A 26392-nucleotide genomic window follows, 5' to 3' on the forward strand; every position below is an offset into this window, starting at 1 on the left:
ACCCTCTGTGGCGACCGAAAAAGCTGAGATCCAGACTAGATATGATGCTGAAGAAACTTGATTGTAGAACTTCAGGGAGAGAGGTTTAGGGCTAGGAACATCCAGGGTGGTGTAGACTCATTTAAATATTAGAGCAAAGTAACTGCTGCTATCACAGACTAGGACCTTTAAGCCAAATGTGGCAATCTGTGTTTAGAGCACCTAGCCGAGCAGTACTTGAATCAGAAATCACCAATCAGACTCTCTTTGTTTCAGCAGAGGCTCACTTTCCAGGTTCCCCACGTCTGTTGAAGTTGCTCTGTCATCCTCATCCTTAGTATCAGCCCCTGGGCCCCCAGCGTCATGCCTCGGTGTAAGCACATGGCTAGAGTCCTAGGCTTCAGGTCTAGCCAGATCAGTCAGTCTGTAGCAGCCTCCCCAGGGGAGAAAGAGAGCACCTCACATGTCCTCACCCAGCATGCACCACTGGCTATGAACCTCCTAGTGATTGGCCAGGGAGACATAGATACTCATAACAATCTCTATGTAATCCGACAGACATGATGTGTAAATCCGGGGAGGGGAATTTACAACTTGTTTTATTGCCATCTCAAAGTAAAATGTTACCTTCAAATACACAAAGACTGTAACCTCTACCTGCCTCTTCTGCTTAGCTTTTTATTTTCATTTTGTCAAGATACACACTTCTTTTCCAAACTGGAACTACGGTTGAAACAAAAACGCAATTTTTGCCCTATATTCTTCTTTTATAGCAACTGTAAGATTTAAAAGAGTGTGTATCTTCACTCACAGATAGGAATAGCTGGGAGAGAGGGCAATGTAGTCGTGATGGGTGACTTCAATTACCCAGACATAAATTGGGCCAATGGAACTTCGGGTTCGGCAAAGGCGGGGCGATTTCTAAACATGTTAGAGATAACATACACTTTAAGGGATCTATTTATAAATGTTTTCACACAAAATTCACACAACTTTCACAATGGATCCACCCATTTTCCCAATGAAAAATGGGTGAAAGTTGTGTGAATCTTTTGTGAAAACATTTATACAAAGACCCCTGAGGACTAGGCAGGTTGCCGTTACCATTAGTGTGCATTGTGGTTTGTTGTGCTGGAAGAAAATATTGCATGGTTATTTTTTGGTCTGTATCTGTGCATTGGCTGTGCATTAGAAATGAATAGGCTGCCTTAATGCAATAAAGGTTAACAGGTGACACAGTGCGTATTAATGTAATGCACATGAGCAGGGAAATGTAAATCCAGCGTGAGTGTTAGACTATGCTGAATGTGGGCCAATCAAGGAAGACAAATATACCTAGAATTTCCCAGCCTTTACAAACAGACCTGTTTATGTAGCCTACATAGAAAGAACCGATAAAACACAGTTCATCTAACAATAATCGACTTAACGCTCAGTGCATCTACCAGCTTCCTGCTGCTGTAGTATTCCGCTGAACTTGCATTATCGTAGTGTCCCTCTTATTTCATTATTTGCATCTCTCTGTGAATTGTTAATGACTCCGGGGAAGATAGCGTGTGGTTATACTTCCTACTCTCCCTCCAATACACAGAGCAAGATTTGAAAATAAATCTTCTGAATAACAAATGTGAGATGTTATGTCTCCTGTTGGAAAGTTCCAAAAAGCTAAAGGAAATCTGCTTAGAATTGTAAATGATATATATTCTATCACAGCTGGTGGGATCCTGAACATAGACAGCCAATATAGATCATAATACTCCGTAATTGTATTGCCAGTCATAATGTGAAGATTTTTTTTACCAATGTATACAATATGTGACACAGTAACCAGTGGATTGCGACATTGATGCCGAGTATCCAAAAAGCATATACTTAATACAAAAACTATGAAGCAGTCTCAAGGAAGTCTAATTATGTGCAAGTCCTTCTTAAGAGACATTGATGTATGTAATTATCTTGCCAGGACATGTGGAAAACAGGATTATGTGCAATGGATTTGCAAGTAGTGTGTCCACCATCGGATAACAAGACACCTCGTGTACCCAAAAGGCAATGCAGCTCACCTTATACACAAACCCTCATGTAGGGTTTGAGAATGCTGTTCCCTCTTTGATGAGGTGGGGATCTACCCTCAGTCAGGGCCAGTTTTCCCACAAGGCAGGGAGTAGAGGGGCAGCAGGGGTGTGGAATTCCTATCACCCGATGCCAGAGACATGCAGTTCCGTGCGCCGGGCGGATAGTTTTGTGCAAGCAGGGCTAAATGTAGAGTGGGGAAGCTGCTGCTCGTTTTGTACAAGCGATGCCACTGAGATCATTTGTATGCAGCCTGCAGGTCTGTCCCAACTTACCAATCCCCTGCCCCCTTTCCTCCGGCTGCCTCTCTCCTCGCTGGCCACCTCCCTTCACGCTGTAGTTTTCTGGGTCCCCTGCTCTTCTGGGGGACCTAAGACCATGGCAAGCTAGTTCAGGATGGAGCAGGGAGCAGAGCGGAGTACGTCTGTTCTCCGCTCTGCTCCGTGTAAACACAGACGGGAGCTGCAAATTTTAAAAAGTTTTTAAAAAAAGGCCCTGCCTTCAGTGGATTCCACTATCCAGATCACTCTCCTGTTTCTTTTCCCTCCAACAGTGTCCTCACAGCGCAGTGTTAATATGTTGCCATCGCTCGAAAATACAAGGGGATAAAGACCATAGCGCTCACTGTGCTTTACAAGAGATCCCTTTATTGAAAAGCTACTTGCATGAACAATCAGTAAAATGCGACTAAATAACAAAGAATGGAACCCGCTCCAAGGGGGGGAGCTGGTGACACAGAGAGGTAGGAGGAGCTTCCTAGTATTGCCGAGGTTTGCAGGACCAGACTTTTAACAGCTTCCATCCTTGTGTTCCATTCTTTGTTATTCAGTCAGATTTTACTGATTGTTAATGTGAGTAGCTTTTTAATAAAGGTATCTTTTGCAAAACTCTTTTACATACTTGAAGATAAATTAACTCTGATCTATTTCCACGCCAACCCTTTCCCATGCTGTGCTGTACCATTCCATTGACAACTCTTTACAAAACTTGCATTGCTGCAAAGGTTGTGCCACAACCCCGCCTTCCACCTATTCCTGCCTGCTATTGGTCAAGGAAGGAAACAGGACTATGGTGTGTAATGCGTTTTTCTCTTTCCATGCGTGGTCCTGTGTGTCTGCATAGGAAACCAGGAAGTTTATTCCTAAAACTGGGATTAATTTAAAGTGTAGCTATTTTTTTTTTTAGTTTTGGACAACGTGGGGGGAGGGACCAACCCTTTGTCAAGTTTTTTTGCTGTCTTTGGCCCTTTTGAGGCAAGTCAGTCTTTATTTGTGCTGGTGATCATTGTTACTAAGTAAAAAAGGGAGAGTAAATTGATAACTTTAGAGTTTTCCCCAGAACAAGAGGAGAGCAGTAATATTCCAATGAGACATCTCCTCTGCTGTTGCATCTCTTTTTCCCTTCACAGGAAGTGAAGGGTAAGTTCCCCAATGGTACACAGTAGGGATGCACAGATACTTTTTGGGGGCCAGTGCCGATACTTGGCATTTTCATGAAAACTACCAGGGTTGCAGCTGTTGCAGCTGGGACCTGGCTCTGGCACTCCACCACTGTCCTGAAATCATTAGTCTGTATTGTTTTAGAACAACTGTCACATGACAATAAACAAAAATGTATCAGTACTCGTACTTGTAAGTACTCAGCAAGTATCAGTACTCGTACTCGCAAAACTGGTATCTGTGCATCCCTTTATTTATATTTATAAAAACAAAAGCATACATCAAAACAGAGATGTACACATTCCAGGATCTCCGTGTACTCCTTACAAATGACAGCTGCCTCCTAATTTTTAAATTTTTCTCTAGTGTAGTCTTGGAGCTCAAAAGTATCGGTACATGTGGCAGCAATGCAGCATTGTTGCCACTCCATCACAGGAAGCTACATTAGGGTGGACTTCACTGGCAGGATGAAAAGTTATTTATGGGCTTTGCGGGGGGACTAAGAGAAAACTGTAAGATCAGATGCACTTATATTTAAGTGCTACAGCATGCATTTTTTAATGGTAGGCCATAGTTCTACTATAACATATCATTACATATATTTTTCGAAATTCATGCATTCTAAGTACCTGAATTAAACACGATAATAACTTTTTATGGACTTCTCATCCCTTCTAACTTCTAACCCTGTACAGCAGAGTCCAGACAAGGAGAGGGAGAAGCCACACAAGGAGCCAGTCAATTGTGGTTCAGTGCTCATGTGGTGACAAGGGACACGCTGATTGGAAGAGAGAGCAGATTGCCAGAGAGATGAGCTCATTAGCCTGCTGCTTCTTCTTTCACTGACCAATCACAGGCTGGTGGGGTGGAAAAAGACTTGCAAGAATTGCTTAACTGCAATGGAGTAAAATCAGGTCACCTCTGCTGCCAGAAAGTGCTGTCCTGTGCGGCAGTACTGTGCAATATAAATCCTTTGCCAGGTAAAGCACCTTTCCTATAAATGTGTACTGTATATCATGTGTGTATTTAGCTGTTTTCCTGGAGTCCAGTTTTAATTTTGACTTCAGCCTCTAGAACAGCAGCAAGACACTATCCTTTTAACTGCAAGGCATGATGGAGAAGACAGGTACTCTTAATAAGATTCTCACAGTTAGTTGAGATAGCAGTGTGTATAGCAAGGTTTGTTTAGACCCTGAACTGCAATTACTTCTCACAAGCTGAGTCTATGAAAGGTATAGAAGTCTGGAGGAAACTTTTGAAGGCTATATTTAGCTCTTATCAGCCTTTTCTGCCTGGAAAAGATTTTTTCTACACCACCCTGCAGGTCTACCGTAATGTACTCCTACTGTGATTTTCCAACAAGTCTTTATAAAAATGTTATCAATTCTTTTGGATATGCTGGAGAAAGCAGAAAACTGTATAATGAGGGACTCGTTCTCTGACTGCAGTCTGGTCATGGTGCAATGAAGGCAAAACTAAATACCTGTAATATCACCAGTTTTTCCCTGGAAAAGTTCACGGCTATTATTGAATAAGACTGTGCAAAGTGCAGCGACGTGCAGCTGTCTAGAGTATGAAATTACATTTCAACAGTTCAGTTAGCAGTCAGAGAAAGGTGATAGCTGATTGCTTCCTGACGTCTTCACCCTCCTAATGATGGATGGAGAGAAAAAGAGACAGCACTCCAGAGAGTTAAACCGGGAAGTTCAGCTTGTATAAAGCCCAATTCCAGGTAATTTAAAAGTTTCCCCACCAGCAAGGGGTACATGCTCATTTTTGCCTAAATGACAGAAAAAACGCCACTTTACTTACCTGATCCCCGCTCACCAGAAAGTCAGCACTCTCTTCTTCTTCCTCTCCGTTCTCACCTCTGGACTGTCTCTCGGCATCCTCACTTTGGAGCTTGCATTGTAACCAGCAAAGAAAATGTTTAGTTTAATTTCAGATCCATTTTTTTATTGCATTCGTTTTAAGGATTTTGGATCCGAAATTTGATTGGTAATGCAATCCCCAACAGCCAAAACAAAAAAAATCTGATTGGCCAGAGAACAGTCACATGTCCGAATTAGTTTCGCTATGAACGAAATTCAGACAGATCCACATTTTTGTTACACTAGCATTCAGATTTGTTCGCATTCTAACGCGTTAGAATTTTGAAATTTGGATGCATCTGAATGTTTGAATTTAACAGAATTGGTACGAATATCCATTCGGAATTAAACTAAATTTACATGCCTACAGAGACCACAGAGAAAATGCTTCATCCTGTGCGAAGCAGACTGATGACATCATCTAATCCTAGGCAAAGTCACTGGACTGGAGATCAATCACTGTATTTAATGTCAAAGTTACAGCTTTTTTTATTTTTTTATTATTTCACCGTATATGGTGAGATATCCAGATTTGTGTCCATGCATATTTGTTACTGAATGTGCATGTTTAGGTTACTGAAAGATCCAATTTAGGAAATTCTCTTAATAATCTATTCCACTTAGCTTAAACTGCAGCAATTTTCAGAAATCACAGAAAATACCTGTTGATATTGTCAGAAATGCAGTGTCCTTGTCCCTTCGTGTGAGCTTAACTGAAATGACAAGCACTGCTACCTTTCTTGTATAACCTACTTTTCTTACATGTAATAGAAATGAAAAGAGGAAGATATGTTTGAAATCCAAAAAAGGAGATATAGATACAGTGGAGTGTGTTTGCACAGACACACAAAAATATATAGTATTGTGTAAGTGACAATTTTGGCCTCTGGCAGCAGGCAGAGAGGTCAGCTCCATTTATTACCCGAGGCACTAGGAAAAGATCAGTCAGCGCTGTGTGGGTGTGTGATCTATCTGCCAGTGCAGCATATGTTTGCTGGCAGCCAGCAGCTCTATCACACAGCTCCAGAGTGCTGACTGTTTATTTACTATTATGAAATAAGAACCAGCAGTGTGAGCTGTGTGATAGAGCTGCTGGATGCTAGTAAACCTACACTGCACTTACAGATCTCACAGCCTCGATGTGCTGACTAATCTTTTACTATTGTGAATGAACAGTCAGTGCTTTCATCGCTGTGATTTGCCAGTGCTGTGTATGCTTACTAAGAGCTGGCAGCTCTGTCACACAGCCCCAGAGTGCTGACTGTTAATTTACTATTATGAATGAAGAACCAGCACTGTGGGTCTGTATGATAGAGCTGCTTGATGCTAATAAACCTACATTGCACTGACAGATACTGTAGATCTCACAACCCTGCAGTGCTGACTGATCTTTTACTATTGTGAATGAACAGTCAGTGCTGTTAGGGCTGTGCAATCTATTTGCCATTGTTGTGTATGTTTACTAGAAGCTGGCAGCTCTATCACACAGCCCCGCAGCACTGATTGTTCATTATAATACTAACTTAACAGTCAATGCTGTGATAGCACTTCCAGCTTCCAGGAAACATGCAAGACTGGTCCCTGGAGCCTCTCTCCTCCTCCACAGCCATGAAATTGCATCCACTGTATAGAACATGATGACTCGCAGGACCTTAGACCACTGGAGCTGAAAGGGAGAGTAGCTGCAGATATCAGTCTAACAGGCAGCCCTGTTGTGAGGTGAGTATATCTTTGTTATTTTTGTCCCTGGATGAAAACTAGCACTTAACCCTTGCAGTGCAGGGGAAGGCCAATCGCAAGGGTTAAGACTATTTATGCCTTTTTTTCTTTAAAAAAAGTAAAAGATAAATCAGCTAAAAGAGGGGGAGGGGCCTCAGTGCTGTGCTGTAGCTTCCTCATTGGAACTCTCACAAAAGTAAACCGCTGCACAGACCCTCCTGAGTCAAATTGCTATGTGCACTGGGTCCCCTGGAGGATTCTACAAGAATTTTCACCTTCTAGTGAAATTACTTTTTCAGCTCTATAGTAATAATTGTAACAAACAATATTTTACCCCCTGAAAGGACCCATTAAATATTTTATAACGCATTCAGCTACAGAATTTTTTAAGGAAAATGCAGTCTTTATCGACTAAAGAACAGCCAGTGGGCTAAATTCCTAAACTGACTGAAGGACAAAAAAGAGTGAGCGGGCCTTATGTGGCTCAAAAGCCAACAGGGTGACATACCTGGCCCAGAGGGCAGTTGACCAGCAGATTATCCAGGTGTGGATGGTTCCCACCATTATTCTCTATGGCAGTTACTATCATCACCATATTGCATACTCCAGGGTCTGTACTCGGAATTTCAGTGGATTAGAGGCGGACGGTAGACAGTTTGCACAGCCCAGGAGTCACATCTGCCATATCTTTGGGTTTCTTACGTTTAAAAAATTATATAAATGATTATTATATTTTTGGCATAAATACAAAAAGAGTTGACATCACTTTTTTAGGTTACAGAGTGTTTCCATGACAATGTGTAAAGCACGCTGGACTTTGTAATATGAAATTCCAGCATTGCCTGCATGCTTTTTGGCAGTCTCTTAATAAATTACTAATTCAGTGGGTTTTTTGTTCGCTGGGGAGGGTAGAGAGAAAGAGGTTGTTTTTGAGAATTGCAGCCAAGGAGACTTCTTTCCATGCTGGGTAACTCCACCACCCTTTAATGATTGTGGTGCCAATCACCGCCAGATGGGAGGCCCACGTGGTTAATGTCTTCGGGAGAGATCGGCTCTATCACATACATTTATCCAAGAAGTAGAAAGATCTTGTCACCTTGGGCTAATGTATAAATACAACAGCTTAATACAGTATCAGAAAAATAAGCGGAAGACACGGGCTGTTCACAGCTGTGTAAATTATCTATGCAAGTATTGAATTCCAGTACCTCCTGTGCCCAGGATAGAAACACATTTGCTAGTTGTATTTCCCCTTCTTGTTCTCACTGATAGTCTTCTTTTGTCTTTAACCAGAAAGGAGGTGAGAAATTATTTATTATGCTCCTGGAAAGCTGTGGGAAGAGGGGAGGAACTGAACTCTCATCTTAGCTTGTGCGGATCTGATATTAGTTTTGTTGGGATTGCTCATTTGTCTGCAGGTGCTCATGTATGACATAAAGGGGGCAACATCACTGAATGGAAATCTCTACTGAATACATCTTATTATATAATGTGCCTTAACCCATTATCTGCTTAGCAAAGTTGTGGTTTTAGTACCAAAGAAATGCTGTTTTAATATAAAAGTCCATCTAATCATTTACTAATGCACCTTTACTAATGCACCAAAGCTACTCCTAAAATTGTGAAATTAGTCTTTCTGCAACTTTACAAGTCTTAATGATTAATTACATGTTACAATCTAGAGCAGTGTTTCTCTACCTTTTTTCGGTCACAGCATCCTTTAAAATTATGCAAAATCTTGAGGCACCCCAGTCAAAAATGCAAAAAACGTAAATGTAAAAAAACAGTGTGTGGTCCCTCTACGATCCATACCAGACCTTTTTTCAAGATAGGGGTCTGGTGTGCATTTTAAAGGGGGACCCATGCAAAAACACACACAAAATGGGCTTCACCACTTCATAAAAGAATTCCCTCCTTTGCATCAGAATTCCCCTTTCACATCAGGCACCCCCTTCACATAGAAGGCCCCTCCTTTTACATCAGTCACTCACACTAGGAGCCCCCCTTTTCACATTCGAATCCCCCTCTTTTACATCATGAGCCCCCCTCTTTCACACCATTTCCTTCTTCACATCAGAGTCCTTCCATCACATCAGGAGCTGTAGCTGCAGCAACCTGGCAGAGAGCAGGAGGCAGAGTAGGCCTAGATGGAGGCAAACTTCCATCATTGTCTGAATGGATCTCACCCTCCCTGAATAAGCCTCACTCAGGCAAAGATGATATCCTCAGTGTGTTGCAGGCAGGACAAAGCCTTTTTTTCATTCTACTTCCCAACTGTGATCACTACACTGTACTTTATAGCAAGTCACAAACTGAGGGACTTTAGCCGGGGCTGATATGTGCCAGACATTTGTGAATACAGCCAAGAACTGTGCAGGTACCATGATTTGCATGGCTGTGTCATCTCTGAGCTAGCATCAGGGTCCTGGAAGTAGATGTTGACCCTGAATGATGCCTGAACAAAGATAGAGCCATTGTCAGGGGAAGTACTATGATCGCTATGATTATTAGTAAATACCTGGAAGTGTTACACTTATACATTACTTAGCATGCACGCACCTAGCATTAAAACATATGGTATATCTTATGATAGATTCACTTTAAAGAAATAATCTCCTTCTTGTGAGTGGTGACCATATCATGTGACTAGTGTCTTGCTATTGATCATATACTCTTTGATGCTGATCACTATTCAGGCACAGCTGCTTACTGGCTGGCTTTGCCTAGATGGTAATGGTAACCTTCGGCAAAGACCTAATGACCAATGCCTTGTCAGTGGCCATGTGACTAGCCGCTTGAGGGCACCATTTTATTTTGTATTAATAAACTAGGATGCAACTCCAAGAAGTGCAATTGGTAAATCTGTTCCTAGGCTCATGTGGTTGTGGTGTCCAATAATAACCACTATTCCTTGTTTCAATACCAGCTGTGCACTTACATATTCATTTCTATTAATCAAGCAGAATTGCCTTTGTGTGGCTATCTTTCTGTTAAAGGAAACCTGTACTGGGAGAAATATGGGAGCTGCCATTGCTGACATCCTTCTGACAATATTAGCTGCTTGGCTGTTTCTGACCATAGTTCATTCTGACGCAGAAGAAGCATGCACCGATTGAAATCAGAAAAAGTCAGTGACTTAAATGAGTTGTAAAGTCCCAGCATATACTATCCTGTTATGACATCAACATTGTAATAGGAATACATACTAGAGCTATTTTTGATAATGCAATCAAAGCTTACCTGAAAACCCCCTTTTATGTAGTGAGTGCCTTCTGTCTGCCCACTTTCACTTTTTATGCAGTGAGTGCCTTCTGTCTGCATCACTTTCAACAACTTCCTGGATTCCCCGTGTGCTTTGCATCTATTTCTCTGCTGCTTGATGTGATGCAATCTCAATTTCTCCAGACTACATATGCCAGCATGCATTGCTTACAGCAAGCAATGATAATGTTACATTGTTGGAAGTTCAGACGTTGAGTTGAAGTTCAGAAGGCAGGCTTTATGAGAATGATGACACAGGGAAGTACAAATTCACAGGGCTGAGTGAAATTATATCAGTGCATTGAGGAAGTACTTCCTATAGGCATCTTCGATAAGTGAATTTACAAACTTCTAGATGGAAATGTTTAATAGGAGTGGGATAGAACTTAATATAGAAATACATATTTACTTTTAGTCTTTGACCATAGATACCCTTTAAGCTGGCCATACACTGTTAGAATTTCAGAGTAACCCTATCCCTAGGAATATTGGCTGAAATTCTAACCATGTGTGGCCGTGCTGGTAACAACTAGCTCAGCAAACTTTGATTGAAAAATTGAAGGAGCTGGGCAGAAAATTGTAGGTGGAACAGTGACTGCAGCTGTAGTCACTGATTGGGTATGCGCTGCGGGTGCCGGCTTTTAGAATACAATAACTGGCAGGGGAAATTTCTTCATCCACTTTGTTTAGTGGTTACGTTTATTGGCAGTTTTAGGAAGTATTAAAGCCTTTGAGTTAACCAAACAGCCAGGCAATGAGCAAAAGAAATCATCAATGGCATCCTGTATATTTGATATGAAGAGTTCCATCTGCTATTTGAACTTTTGCTAGCTGAAATAGAATATGATATTTCCAGGACTGTCAAGGACATTCACTGCATGACATATGAGGGGGCTTGCTGTCATAGGCACCCAGTGATACAAGACAGTATTTGCCTGGTCTGCTCGATTGATGTTGGATAGGGAAATAGATGTACACTGTGGTGGGCCAGTCTGTGACTTTAACAGACACACATTGGGTGACTGATGTTGGCGAAGGGACTGACCATCCAAAACAGAGTCTAGTACCTATTGGCCAGGCTTCAGTAGTGTCTTCTCTGTGCATAAACATGCACATTCAGCCAACGCAAATTCACCTGTTTGTGCCTCTATCATTAAGTAGGGCTTGTGGGTTCCGTATGATTTTGCTCTTTTTGCAACAGCAATAATAATTGTTACAGTTTCTTTTTTGGAAAGAAGCAAAAAAAAAACCCAGTGCGGCTACCACATAGATACTTTTTTATAAAAACATCGACTTTAAAGAAGAAAGATGACAGATCATTAGTTGAGATATGAGTATTTTTTTCCTGTGAGATGAGAGCAGAGCAAACAGCGAAGCCTGTAATGTATATCTAATGGTTTTTCAGCAAAGTGTTAAAGAACAGCTGTGAAAACGAGGATTGACACAGGCTATTTTTAGATCAGCGGGAATGTGACTCGAATTTATATACATCGCACAACAAACACCTGTCTATATTAATAAAACGTTTGCATTGCTTAATGGTGACCAGCGCCGAAGACTGTGATGAAGGTTGTATATTTGTAAAATTATTCTGACGTTAGATGTATAGGAGCTCCCTATAGATTCATCTGCATTTGAAAGGCTTTACAGAAAGTCTGGGGCTATTAATACCTACCTAATAAGCATATTTTTCAGCCTTATATTTACTACAGAACATTTCTAAATCCTAGCTTTACTTTCATATCTTTCCATGGACCCACTGTGTACCTAGTGGTGATAGTCAACTAACAGGTGATGTGAGTCCTAAGACAATTGACCAGAGAAAACAGCAGACAGACTGACCCTAGAGTCCTTGTTACAGACAGTAATGTGCCAGTGATGGGCAAGGATCTGCATGTGCGCATGCCCAAGCATGCACCTCTGCCTACAGAAATACTCATAGACACTGTCCACAGTGAAGATCTACGTTGGCTAATACAATGGTGCTTCTGACTCTAGCTTTGTATCCTAACTACGTTTCCTGGTTGCTGTTTTGTACCTTCTCTGCCTGGCTGTTCTTGACCTTGGCTTGCTTGATGACTTTGTACCTGGCTTACTCCCTGTGTACCTGCGTTGCCTAGCATGTTTGAACTTCGGCTTCCCTCTGACCCTTCTGCATGGAGCTAGCTCAGGCAGTCATGCTTCTACATGCTCCTGTTCACCCTGTCTCAACTCTAGGGATTGTTGGACAGGAGGTGCAAGGTATGCTCAGCCTCCATCATGTACGTGACATAGACAGAGCATAGACAAACTGAGATCAAACTTAGGCCAAGCAATTCAAAGCAGTAATGCGGGGGCGTGTCCTGGACATGGCGGAGTGAGGCAGCACTCAACGAGAGCTCCGTGCTGTTTGCCCGGGACGGCTGAATAGCAAACGATTTAAGCAGACTTTACCCCACGTTAACGGTGGATCCCATGCTCGGTACAGGTAGGGGACCCCGTCAGACGGATCTCTTGGACTTATTCACCCGTGCGGGAGCAGAAGCCGCGACAAGGTCAGATCCCAACATGGCGACCACCCGCCCGGCGGCCTCATGTGCGGCCTCGAACAAAAAACTCCCCAAGTCCCTCTCACTTTCGGGTCATACGCCGACCCGCCGACCTAGCCCGCCATCTTCGCCCATATGCACCCCTCTCTTACTTGATGAGGATTCACATACGGGTCCCGAGATGTCCGGAGCGGATGTCGTGCCGGCAGGCGGTGATGACTGGAGGGCCTACCTGCCGCAACTATCCACCAAGCGGGACCTAGATGGTATGGCCACGAAGATTGTGGAGGCCCTGAGGATGGAACTCCAGGAGATGAAACAGCACCTTTCCACCCTAGATAACCGAGTGGACTCGGCCGAGACGACGGCTGCATCTCTACAGGGCAGAATGGAGGCCATGGAAGCCGGTCAGGCCGCACACCAGCAGCAACTCACGGCCCTATACCTTCAAGTTGATGACAGCGAAAACAGGAACCGCAGGAACAACTTGCGACTCAAAGGCATCCCGGAGGCTACGACGGGGGCAGATTTAAAGTCTACAGTGGTAACTATCCTCAACCATTACCTTGACAAGCCACCAGCCTCTGCATTGGAATTAGACCGAGTGCACAGAGCGCAGGGGACACGTTCACTGCCATCTGGGATCGCGAGAGACGTCCTCTGTAGAGTTAATTTTTACGCGGTTAAGGAAGAAATATTACGTCAGGCATGGAGTAAGGGACCTCTCGACTTCGATGGAGCCAGAGTCCAAATTATGCCGGATCTCTCCCGCCATACACTTCGCATGCGCCGCACTATGAGACCAGTGCTGGATGTCATCCGGGTCGCAGGAGCCACTTATCGATGGGGACATCCCTTTCACCTTATTGTGTCACGGAGCTCTTATCTCCGTCTTATCTCGACCAGGAGCAGAGATTCCAGGGAGCCGTGAGTAGAGGTCCCCGTCGACCATCCCTGATCCCACAATGACACATGGGGGTCCTCAGTCAAGACTGTGGAGCTACCTTACCCGCGAACTCACTGGGGTGTAGTGTGTTTCCACACGCACTAGGTACTGGCCCTCCAAGGCTATAGCATGGGTTCATAAACTCTTTGTCAGTATGGGGGGGTGGTGGAGTGGGGATGTGGAGCCCATCTGGAAACTACCGGCCTGACCGGTTTCTGGTCCGGACCATACTAAGGATGAGTCTCGGGTCCTTGTAGGCCTAACGAATGTTAAAAATGTTAAATGCATTATACCTGGTTCGGGTTATATTTTTCTTGTTCTTTGTTTATGGGTGAGCAGGGATACTCCTGCCTCGTTTGGGCCGGACTCGAGCTCCGACACCGGTCTGGGATGAAAAAAGCTGCCTGGGGAGTCCTGGCCCTGCATGCAGGCTGCCGGATGGAAGATATGAGGCTCACCTATCCCAGACGGGTCACGCGGACCTCTACCTACCCAAATTTTATGGGAACACTTGATACCCCCGAAAAATAAGGTGAAGTGTTTATGTTACCCTCACTAATGGAGCATGTTTTTTCTTTTCTCTTTTTCTGGCCGTCCCGGTCTCATTCGGCACAACTCCGTTCTTTATTTTATTGTTTACTTACTTCAGTTACAAAGATTTGAGATTTTGTGCTAGTGATATTTTGTTGCCTTACTGTTCTGCCAAAGGTCCTTCCCTAGTTCCACCAAGGTGCTACTAGGTCCCCCAATAGGTTATCTCCCGCCCTCAATAAGGGGGGGAGGTTCTTTAATTTTTAGTCGGCCAGTAGTCGGGTCTGACAGGTGGTATCTTCCATAGGCCGTGTATCTCCTAGTCCTTTAGATCTCTCCTCCTCTTCCTCACAGGTTCCCAGCACTCCCCCTACTTTTCCTTCCCTTCCCCCCCTGTCTCCGTTTCATCCCCCACCCTATCCTAGGACCCTCACCTTTCCCTTGTCTACCTACGCATACATTAGCAGCTTATGCGGACGACCTGGTCTTCTTCATCTCCCGTCCATTGGTCTCACTGCCTCTCCTTCTGAGGGCCTTTGATACCTATGGGGATATCTCCAATTTCTTGGTCAACCAAGCCAAATCGGAGGTTCTCAACATAACTATACCCCCCGCAGAGATGGCCAAGGTGAGCGCCTCATTCCAATTTCGCTGGACACAGTCATGTTTAAACCACCTGGGGGTACGCATAAGTGCGGACCCGGGTCAGCTATATGCAAAGAACTATGTGCCATTGCTCCATGCGATTAAACAAGACCTCTCCAATTGGCAAGAGCTGACAATGACGTGGTTTGGTCGTTGTGCATCCTTAAAAATGACGGTACTTCCCCGGATTTTGTACGTCCTCCAGGCAGTCCCGATCCACCTACTACCTGCTTTTTTCTCTCAATTGAGACGCATGTTCGTGTCCTTTGTCTGGGCGCGCCAATGTCCTAGGGTGGCGTATCGCATCCTGATTCTTCCCAAGGACCGGGGAGGGGTGGGCCTCCCAGACATTAAACGATATTATGAGGCATCACACCTTGCCAGGGTGTTGGATTGGAGCTGTCACGCAGAGCAGAAACAATGGGTGGGGATGGAGATGTCGGAATACCGAGCACCGCTTTCGGGGCTGGCGTGATGTGAGCGCCATGGGACTGGGCTTGAGGAGATCAGTCCCCCCCACAACAGGTCGCCATGCCTCTGTATCCCTTCGCTCCTTTCTTCCCCTCCTGATTCTTTCTAGCTTCTCTTAACCCTCTTAGGACTAGTACAACCTGGAAGATCCCGCCACGAGGTGGGAGCCCACCCAATCTCTCCCAAGCAGTGTGTACTTAGCAAACAACACGGATCTGTCACGAACCCAGAGTGAGAGGGGTGAGTGCATCCCACGCAATGCCCAGATGCAAACTCAGTAAAACAGTTTAAGCTTACCTTATGATAATGATAAGACTTGGGGTCTTGAATACAGGTCCATTAGGGAATTGGTTGAGTCAAAGGATTCCTTACAAGCCGGTTTACATGATGTGAGTTGGAGAGCTGTTGGTGGTCATAGGTATTCCATTGGGGGCGCAAATTGGCGGTCCTTGTCCTTCGGGGGACATGGGATATGGATCGGGTGTTATCTATGCTTCCCAACTGCTGTTTAATGTAGTCCGCATATTCATCTGATACTATGACCCAGAATTGTATTCTTCTCTCTTACCGAGTGTTTTGTATGGCTCTAATAGACTGCAGGTGCAGTAATGTTTATGCTGTAATGCTCTGCCAATGTACTGTATTCAAATGTCTGTTTGACTATCTGTTAATAAACGCATCATTTAAAAAAAAAAAAAAAGCAGTAATGCAAGACATGAACAGACAGATCTAAATCCACAGCATGGGCTGACAATCAAACAGGTTGATCCGACACAAAATGAGGGTCCAACAATCCATTGAAGCATTCCCAGTTATGGCAGGTGTTTGCTGCAGAGACCTGAGCTACATTGTTGAGTAATGACCAGCATATGGCAAACTCTGATGCTGACTTCTACAATTACTTTACAGTGGAACTCCAATCTAAGCACACAACTCTTACTATAGTTTTTAATGGCATAGCTGTTTACTATAGATCTCTAAATATAAACTAGGGGTCTATTCATGAAGCTGTCGAAGGATCTAGCCGTAGCTTCGGCCCAGGACCCCTTCGGTTCAGTAGAACCGAAGGGGTGCAGTACGGGCTATTAACTATAGCCCGTACAGCAAATGCATCAGCTCGGCTGAGCCGTGCTGAAAGCCGAAGCTGGCCGAGCGACCGATGTATTTTTTTTACTGTAACTGGGAGGGCTGCTAACTGTTCACACTGTACTTGAAGTACAGTGTGAACAGCCCTGCTGATTCATTGCAACCAGACTTTTTCTTCTAGTGTAGAGAAGTGGCTGCATACATGTTCTTTAGCCTCTTAACAATCTCTAAGAGAGAGAGAGAGCACTCCTCTGCTCTTTGTGTAACTCACTCAAAGGCTGAACCAGAGATGTTGCTCCAACGCTGCTCCCTCACTGGTCAAAACACCATAGAATACACCTACCAGCATTTGAGAAATGGCACCTTACTGGTTCAGTTAGCAAGAATGCAAGGACATAAGAGCAGGTGAGTGGTCTCTCTAGCAATCCTGTTGTGGGTGAGTTGCTGCAAGTGAAGAATTACTAATGTGAGGTGTGGTATGGAACCCCCAGATGCTTGGGGACTCCATAAATGTGAGGGTTTAGTTGTTGAATCTCTAGATTTGTAATTCACACTATGACTGATTTACGCACTTGACTGATGTACCTCATTGCTTAATAAATTAGCACCTTGCAAAAGGTAATACATATTTTAATAAAATTACACAGGGATTATGTGACTAGTTTTATTGCAGCTAGAGATTAGCAGAATTATTTGTAACTCTGTTGCTTACTTAAATTATCTTTACTATTGGCAAACCCACAATGAAGCAAGGCATTGCTGTTGACAAACACTGCTCCGAAGCTAAGTGTCCCTCCTGAACATGAAAACATATCAGTATATGTATTCAGATAATGTCCATCCCAAACAATTTTGTATCCTTGAAGGCCCATCTTTGGTAAGGTATGAGTGCATCGATTTATAGAGGCACCATGTGACTAATGTTCTGCAAGATACCAGTGATCCAGTTACGTGGATTACTTTTGAATAGGTATCAGAATGCTATTTCAATCAACATTGTGAAGACTTGCAAGACCCCTCTACCAAAGAAAAGAGAATACAACACATTCATTTAGATTATTGCATCTGTTCTCTTCACTTCAGTGAAAACCTACGGCGAGACACACATTGAAGCTGTGTTTTCCTGCCCATGTTGAGATGCTGTCATGCTGACGTTAGCACTTTATAAGTCACTGTTCCAGGTGAGTAACTAAGAAAATTTTGAAGCTAGAGACAACCAGGTAGACACGTAAACTGTGGAAAAATTTGGTTCGGTTCGAATATTTCATTATTTCGGTATTCGGATCCAAAATTCAATTTGAATAGGGTTTCGGATTCGGTCGAAATCCGAATTTCTGTTAATTTCGTATGAGTTTAGGAATATTCATTGCAACAGAAAACCATACACAGATATTAATACTAAAGCTGAATCTCCTAGATGCGAATTTGCATTCGGGATCTGAATTTCCGAATTGCATTCGGAGCTCCCGAATGCCATAAGGGTCTTGGAGCCATATACATATATTACTAAAGCTGAGGCTCCCAGACCCGAATGGCATTCGGGAGCTCCTGAATGCAATTCGGAAATTCGGATCCCGAATGCCATTCGGGTCTAGGAGCCTCAGCTTTGGTATTAGATGTATATACTCTATATGGCTCCCATGTTGCCGTAACAAAAATGTGTGTTCAGACCCATAGGGATGCATTAAACCGAAAAACACATCTGACTTTTTGAACGAAATTTAGACGAGATTCCGAAACGGAAATTCGGATGCATTGGGATTCGGGAATTCGGATGTGTCGGAATGTCGAGTTTCGCAAAGGTGACTTCCTCTGTGTCTTCCTGTGTCTCCAAGGCAAGAATTACTGGGGTAAAAAAGACAGGGGTTCTAACTACTCTACCCAAAACTGCCTCAAATATTTTGGGCCATATATACACTTTATTAAAATGGTTGTGCTAGTCCCCAAAATGTTTGTGTTCAACATGGTATTCTGATATCCATTAGAAAACAGTTTATGCTACTGGAGGGCTAGTTTGTTTTAGATCAATATACAGTACATGCAAACAGGCACATCATTGTCTAATCCAACCCTCCTTTTCTTGTGACCCCACTTGACAAAATGCAGATCCTGAAGAGGCTGTATTTTTCCACTGTTTGTTGTCGGATTTTACGGCAGAATTTCTTGAGGTTTTTGTATTGTGCTTCACTAAATGCTATTATACAATTCCCATTGAGTATTCTATTTTTAGCGCCTTCTTCTTTGTCTTTATTCTCTTTGATCTCATTCTCTTTCCCTTGTCAATTTGTCATTGAAATTATTTTGCTGTTAAATAAAAGGGTTCAGTGTATTTAAGTGGAAAAAAAATCGTTTTTAAAGAGAAATTGGACAAAAGACCCAACAATTAATGGAGTATAACTCCTTTGTAATGAGACATGAAATTCACAATGTATCTTTGATAGACTATAATGGTGCCTATAAATATAAGAAGCCCATGTTCCAATATTTGTGCTAAAAACAGATTTCGGTGAGCAACAAGCATGCCACCAAAATGAGTACCTGAAATTACTTATTATGGGAACATTATGATTGATGTGTTAAAGATTTGGTCATACACACCCAAGAGTGATCAAATTATTGAGCAAGGAGTAATTGGGCAGCGAAGCTAATTATTCTGTTTATATGGAACATTTAGTCGAGGGACAATATTACCTACACTGGCTTTAAAGAGATCCTGTCACCTTGATTAATTAGGGCAAAGTGAAAGGGTCACTTTGAAGCCTACCTTCTTACCCACATATACTTACCTTCATGCCACTCCTTCCTCCCAGGTGGCAGAGCTTACAGAGAGCAAAGACATCACTCCCTTTATTTTGTGACAAGGTTTGGGCCTAGCAATAGGCTGCTAGGCCTGAGCATTGCACTTTGGCAGAGCAGCTAAAAAGGCCTAAACTACAAAGAGTATTTTCAATGGCATTGTTAGGATGGGTTTGCTAATGATGACAGTGGACCGTGTCTGTGGAATGTTTGTTTAAACAGCCACTTGTGGCTTCCATCCAAATCCTGATTGAAAGGGGGACAACACAATAACACAATTGTGAAAAAGGGATACAGCCACTGTTGTAACTATCACCATAGCTTCGTATGCAATGGTTTGGGGCCTGGAAGAAGAGGGGACCCAGAAAGAAAAGGTACCATGGCAGGATCCGCTGAGAAAAATTACTTCCTTGCCTGTTTTCTTTGGGCACCTCATCCCTATGGCGAAAAAGTGAACACAGATCTGCTGGCACCTACTGGAGAATACAGTTTTTCTGTGGAAGGATCTCCCTGCTCACGAAGCAGCCAATAAAAGCACATGAACTGCTGTGAAGAAGTGAGTAGCTACACTTCCACCAAAGTAAAAGGGGACATTTTAACTATTTGTAATGAGGGTTCTTCCACCATTGAACATCAGTGTACAGAGAATCCACATACCCACTGAATTGCAATATAAAGGGGTCACATCCACTAAAAGCCAATGTAAAGGCGGCCCATATACCACTGAACACCAAAGTAAAGACACTGTTTCACCTCTGAACACGCGTGTACAGGGGGAAATTCCAGTAAATTACGATTTGTGCACTTATTTTGAAATATTTTTCTTTGACATTGAGGGACACCGAAATGTAGGAATTCTATTACTGTCAGGGTTATATGGCCACCTACAGGAGGTTGGGACACTGACAAACAAACAAACAAAAAATAAAAAGCCTGTACTGTATAACCCTTCCTCTACCCAGTATGCCTCAAAGCAAGCAGTACATAGGGGCAAAAACCCATGTGCCCCAATTAACTTGAAGACAATTTGTTTTAGGGATTTTACAGTAAGTACAAATATCTTATTCTCTCCATCATTCATTGAAGGTGTAATGGTTCCCGGGGACGTAGCCGTTCCGAGTAGCGGACTCGAGGGAAGGCTCCACCCCCGGGACGCCGACGTCAGACGGGGCCGGCCCTTTCCACGTCATAAGGCGCGACATCGCAATTGTCTGGCGTTCAAGCAACCGATGCGGACGCCAGACGTATCACGATCTCTGTACAGCAGTGCTGTCAACTCGATTCCCCCCACGGATTACCTACCAATATTGCCACACACTAGACGCCTTCCAAGGGACTAGGGCTAACGTGTCTGCCAGGGAGGAGAAGCCAAAGACCAGCGCTGATCCCAAACCGCAAGTATACCCCACTGGGTTGCCGCTCACTGGGTCTATAAGTGATTATATGTAGGGGGGCTGGACTTCCCTATAGTACTGCAACATGAGTGATAAATGGTGAAGATAACCTTGTATTACCTAAATTGCTGATTTACAAGTGGTGAAGATAACCTTGCATTACCTAAAGTTCTGATTTATAAGTGGTGACGATAACCTTGCATTACCTAAAGTTCTGATTTATAAGTGGTGAAGATAAACCTGTACAAGGAAACACAGGTGTATGATCTTAATATACCGTTTCCGCAATTATCCAGACTGTTAACCTGGAACATAATATTCTAAGGTGTTATCACACATTCCAACTATTACTGTATAACCATAGGGAGATTAGTGAGGTTGGAAGAGAGAACAATGATGCATTGAGGTGGTTGACAATATAAACCCTGTCATCACGTACTCCTGGACCTGAGCACGTGACTGTTAACGTGTCTCCGCAGCTGAGTTCCATCTTCCTATTAGGATAATCATTACAGAAGGACAAAGGCATTTAGGAATTCCAATAGAAAGTGGATGAACTACTGGATGCTAATATAAATATAGATAAGATAAAATAAGATAAAGTGGGCAGTTCCATTGAATGCTAATGTAAAGGGGGAAAAAAACACTGATCGCTAATTTAAAGGGAGAAATTTAACGGAAAGCCAATGCAAAGGGGGCAATCTCACTGAAATCCGACATAAAGGGGGTAAATCCCTTACTGTAAAGAGGCGATTTCACTGGAAGCCAATTTAAAGGGGACAGTTTCACTAAAAGGTAATATAAAGAGGGTGCATTATAAATGGTTGTACTATTAGCTGCTGGCAGCCAATTTGCCGAAGTGGTGAGTACTGTATAAAGTGTTCATTGGAAGATGGGGGGGAGGCATTCAAGTTTTGCTATGGGCCCTGTGATTTGCAATTATGCCTCTGGACCAGAGCAATGAAAGATGCAGGTTTTAAAAAGTTTGGAAATGACTCTTTAAATAACATTAACATTTTTTATTTTATGTAAGATTTTAGTTATTGAATTTAGATCTGCGTTAAAACTAAATTTCAACTCTTGATCTAATTACAACAGTATTTCTGTCCTAAACTGTTAGTGGTTACCTTCTATACTTTTAACTAAGCTGGCAATTGAGTCGTTCTTACATTTCAACACATGTTTATAACTTTTTCCTTGCAGGTTTGTGGTGGCCCTTCGCAGCCTGTTCAGCCAGTGGTAATCCCGAAACCCATACAGTCATCTCAGAATGTCATAAACACCCCTATTCAACCAAGCTGCCCGGGAAGAGGTAAAATGGCCAAACTGTTAAATCCAGAAGAGATGACCTCAAGAGATTACTACTTTGATTCCTATGCACACTTCGGAATCCATGAGGTAAGTCGATATGTATCGCAGTGGTGGAGCTACTATTGGTACAGCTCTTCATTGTGGGTGGTACTACTTGGTATAGTTCAAGATTGATGTGCATCTCCAACTAAAAGGGTCAGTTCACTCAGACTGATATTTCAGTGCTTGGTAGATGCTGAAGATTTGAACCACCATGCAACAGATGTAAACAACACAAATTAAAGTACAAGTTTACACAGATACCAAATCAAACTATAATGTGATGCACAAGCCTCATGAAGTAAGTAAAAAACGTCCTTTACCTTCCCTGACTGAGCCAAATGCTCCTTCATTTGTATCTCACATGCTCTCAGACACCGCAGGTCACAGCCAGAGGGCTTTAGCAAAAGATGCAGTGCTGTCCATCCAGAAAGCAGTGTGCAGGAATAGGTGTGGCCAGGTGCTGATTGGCAAGCTACAGACTTGTGAATTAGGAGTGAGAATGCTAATAGTCATGCCCCCTGCAACATGTTTTTATCCCCCTGTAGTACAGGCAGACACAGAAGTGGCAACACTTCTCTGAATTCAAGAGCAGTGCAGCATCTTTGTCCCACCATTACAGGAAGCTGCATTACGTGAACTTGCAAGGATACAATGTATTTGTGTAACTTTGTAGGGGACAACGGGAAGCCTATAAAAATATGCTATTATTATTAGCTGCTGCAGCACATATTTTTTCAACAGAAGGCCATCATTTTACTTTAATGCAGCTCTGTAATCATTAGTATTTTTTTATTGCAGGCATTATAAGTACCTGATATCAGCCTCTTGCAGTCCCAGTACAGCAGGGCTGGAATGAGGGGATGAAGCAGTACACATAGCCAATCAGTCAATGTGCTTAAAAGAAGCTTGCACATAGGAAGTGAAAGCAGAGTGGCTGAGAGATGAGCTCATCACTGTGCTGCATTTCATTTCACTGTCCAGTCACAGGCTGGGAAAGGTCCACGATGATCTGGACTCAGGGGAAGTGGGTTGAATAAGGACATCTAGCAGCAAAAATAAAGTACTGCAGGGCAGAGCAATATTGCAGCAAAAGCGGGTTTTGTTATTTTATCGTTTTATGGGCTATTCATTATTTGCCAATTTGCTTTGCTGAAGTTGTGCTTTAAAGCAAACTTGTTACTACAATAAAGATTAAATGTAAATAGTCTCCTGCAAAAAAAACCCATAGAATACTCACCTCTCCTGCTCCTAATCTCTGCAGTAATAAAGAAATAACTTGTGCTATAGTTCATGCAGAATCTGACACTTTTAGGAATGTATGTCTGTGAAGGTCCTCATTCATCCAGGTCAGGGCATATCTGTAAAAAATAAATCAGGGCAACTGGACTTGTTGTATTTTTTCTTGAAGATATTTCGCTGGTCATCCGACTAGCTTTCTCAATTCAGAATGACTTGTGCAAACATTATCCGGGAATACAAATGGTGAATGTTGCTCCAATCCACATATTCTGCTAAACATAACCAGAGGTCTCTGACCCCATGCTGGTTATGTTTAACAGATTATGGGTGTGATTTTATTTTTCCAATCAGTTCCTTTTTATTAAAGTTTGCACAAAAAAATAAAAATAAATAAACAGAAAGAAAACAAATACAATAATGAAAAAACAAATATATAAACAAATAATTCAAATTACCATATAAAATATACCATAACATATTAGCACAGGTGATTTATTGAACAGACCCCAGCGTTCATCTTCTCATGTAGATGGGGGAATGCATAGAGGTATATAATAATACGGAGAAGATAGCCATTTTCCAGATTATGTTGATTGGAGCAACATTCGCCATATTTATTCCCAGATAAATTTTGTACAAGTCAGAAAGCTGGTCGGAATGACTAGCGAAACATCTTCAAGCAAAACCCCTACACCTCTTGACAGGTTTATTTTCTTATATTTTGTCATTTATTTTCCTTTCTAAACCACATTTCCAAGAAGAGCTGTATCTTATAAACAATTCTTCGGATTGATGTGGTGCAAATACACAAATGTAACCTCATTACCTAAACAAATGTGTTGTAATATTGAAAGACAGGAGCAAATTAGATCTATTCTGCAACAAATGTGACAGGCACAAGCGAGAGATGTTGTGTACTAAATGAAGCATTAGAATTGATATGATCTGTTTTCTCCTAGTTGTACAAATATATTCCATGGAGAACAACAGAACGTCGCTGTTGATAATATCTGTACAATTAATAGATTATTCTGAACAGGTGTCTTGTAAACAGGCAGATATGTGACTGCCAAACAGATTATTCACAAAAGCAAAGCAAAAATAAATGAAAGCACATAGGAGGGTGGGAGGAAACGATAAACTTCGCTCGATTCCAGAAATTAAATCTAATTTTGTTCTAAATGCCAGTAGACAGAACACTACACAGCAACAATATACATTTTATTTGTTTATTTGCTTGTTTCTACTCCACCGTGCACAAATTGCATTTAAACTGGCCGCAAAACATAAATGTAAACTCTGTAATAAAAAACTGGAATGGAAAAACCCTTGATTTAGTAGGGTAAACCGGTGCTTTGCCCATGCAGGGCCTCTTTGGGGTTAAATGTTGACCAGCATCATTCAACCCGCTTCCTGTGTGCTGGATCATCATCTCACAAGATTTAGGATGTTCCACATTCCCCGGGGACTTGCAGGGTGGCTGACCTCACTCTTGCCTAGTGGTAGCCAGGGGTAAGGTTAATATGCTTACTTACATTCTCCCCTCCCCAGATTTTTTTTCCCTGTACTGCAGTGTTTTGGCATGGGGAGTAGTTTGCATAAATAAGTGGACTACTTGTCGTGCAAAAATAATCATTTAAAGTCAACCTGTGCCGAGACTATGCACATTAGTGTTAACATATTCTGAACAAGCAGTAAAAGCACTTTAAAACAAGTTCTCATTTACCTCTGTAGCTATTGGCTTTGGGGAAAAAATGAATGTTCATTATTTACAACAGAGGCACAGAAATCACTCCTTCCCCCTATACTTTCTATGAAGAGCAGAATGTTTTGGGGTACATGGGGTAGGGTCCCCATGTTGATGAGGACAAGGGCCTCGTCCCCACAACCCTGGCCCAGTGGTTGTGGGTGTCTGCAGGCAGGGGGGCTTATAGGAATATGGGTGCCTGCTTTGATAAGGTGGGCACAAGATACCACCTTCCTTCCTCCAGGTGAATGAGTAAAGGGTGAATGTTACCCGTACTCATTCACCAAACAAACATTTAAACATTCAATGGTAAATAAACACAAAACAGAATTTTTTACAATTCTTTTATTAAAAAAAGAAAAGAAAAACGAAAAAAAAAGGCCCATGATGTAATTCACATTATCCAGTGATGTAAATCTTCCCGATCCTCCATGCCCGATGCCCACCGATGCAACAAAACAAAAAATCCCTGCCGCTCACTGCTTTCAACGAACCTTTGTTTACATTAGGCAGTTAGTGAGAAATAAACAGCCTGCCATTGGCTCTTTCAAATTGCAATAGTAGGCTGGCTATTGCGCCCGCCCACTGACTGATGTCACTCTGCAGAGGAGGACCTGAGAGATGGGAGTCACCCTAAAACAAGATGTCAGGGTCAGTTCTCAGAGGACCAGCTGATTCTGCAGGAAATAAAACTTTTAAACATCAAGGAGCAGCATGACTCTAATATCACTTTAATGTGTATTTCTTGACAAAAAAAAACATATTCAGTACATCTCCCCAAAACATGCACATGTTTTATTCCCTTACAAATGCTGCAAGTACAGAAAAATACCTAGTCATCCTGCCAGAAATCCAGTGTGCTTGTAACCTCTGCTTCACTGAAATCCCGTGTTATCAGGTCTGCCCAGTGTTATAGAGATAAGATTTTCTGTAGTCCCAGGGTGACAATAATCTTCCTCCTTAGATACAGTAAGTTAGCGTTGTCACCCTAGGACATAAACTGTGTTACTGGCAGGATCGCCTGTCAAAAATAAAGGGAAAAAGCCTGAAAAAAATGAATGCACCCATCACATTTAAGGGCTGCAATATATTACATTTTTTTTCTTGTATTTACATACACTTTAAGCTGTAGTATTAAAATCACACCATCATTTCTAGGGGCTTAAATGGAATCATAAATACCTACAAAAAGTATTTGATACCCCAGGTGAATTGAACTACACTTTAGGCAATTTGATTTGCAGATTTCCATATCATAAGCAAAAAGCAGCACAGTGTATTAGCAGGACACTTTCCTAATCAATAGTACTGAAA

At 42.5% G+C, this 26392-nt stretch overlaps 1 protein-coding gene across 2 annotated transcripts in view; it reads left to right on the top strand.

The window, feature by feature from the left end:
* Positions 1-26392, top strand: part of PRMT8 (protein arginine methyltransferase 8) — a 129223-nt gene that overhangs the window by 47188 nt on the left and 55643 nt on the right. For both annotated transcript variants that reach the window (XM_018557789.1, XM_018557782.1), the window contains exon 2: positions 21943-22137. In XM_018557789.1, the coding sequence (XP_018413291.1) occupies positions 21943-22137 (195 nt within the window). The remainder of the gene's footprint in view (positions 1-21942; positions 22138-26392) is intronic.

Source organism: Nanorana parkeri, unplaced genomic scaffold (genome assembly GCF_000935625.1).
Source record: "Nanorana parkeri isolate BGI_ZX_2015 unplaced genomic scaffold, ASM93562v1 scaffold14, whole genome shotgun sequence".
NCBI classification, from domain to species: Eukaryota; Metazoa; Chordata; class Amphibia; order Anura; family Dicroglossidae; genus Nanorana; species Nanorana parkeri.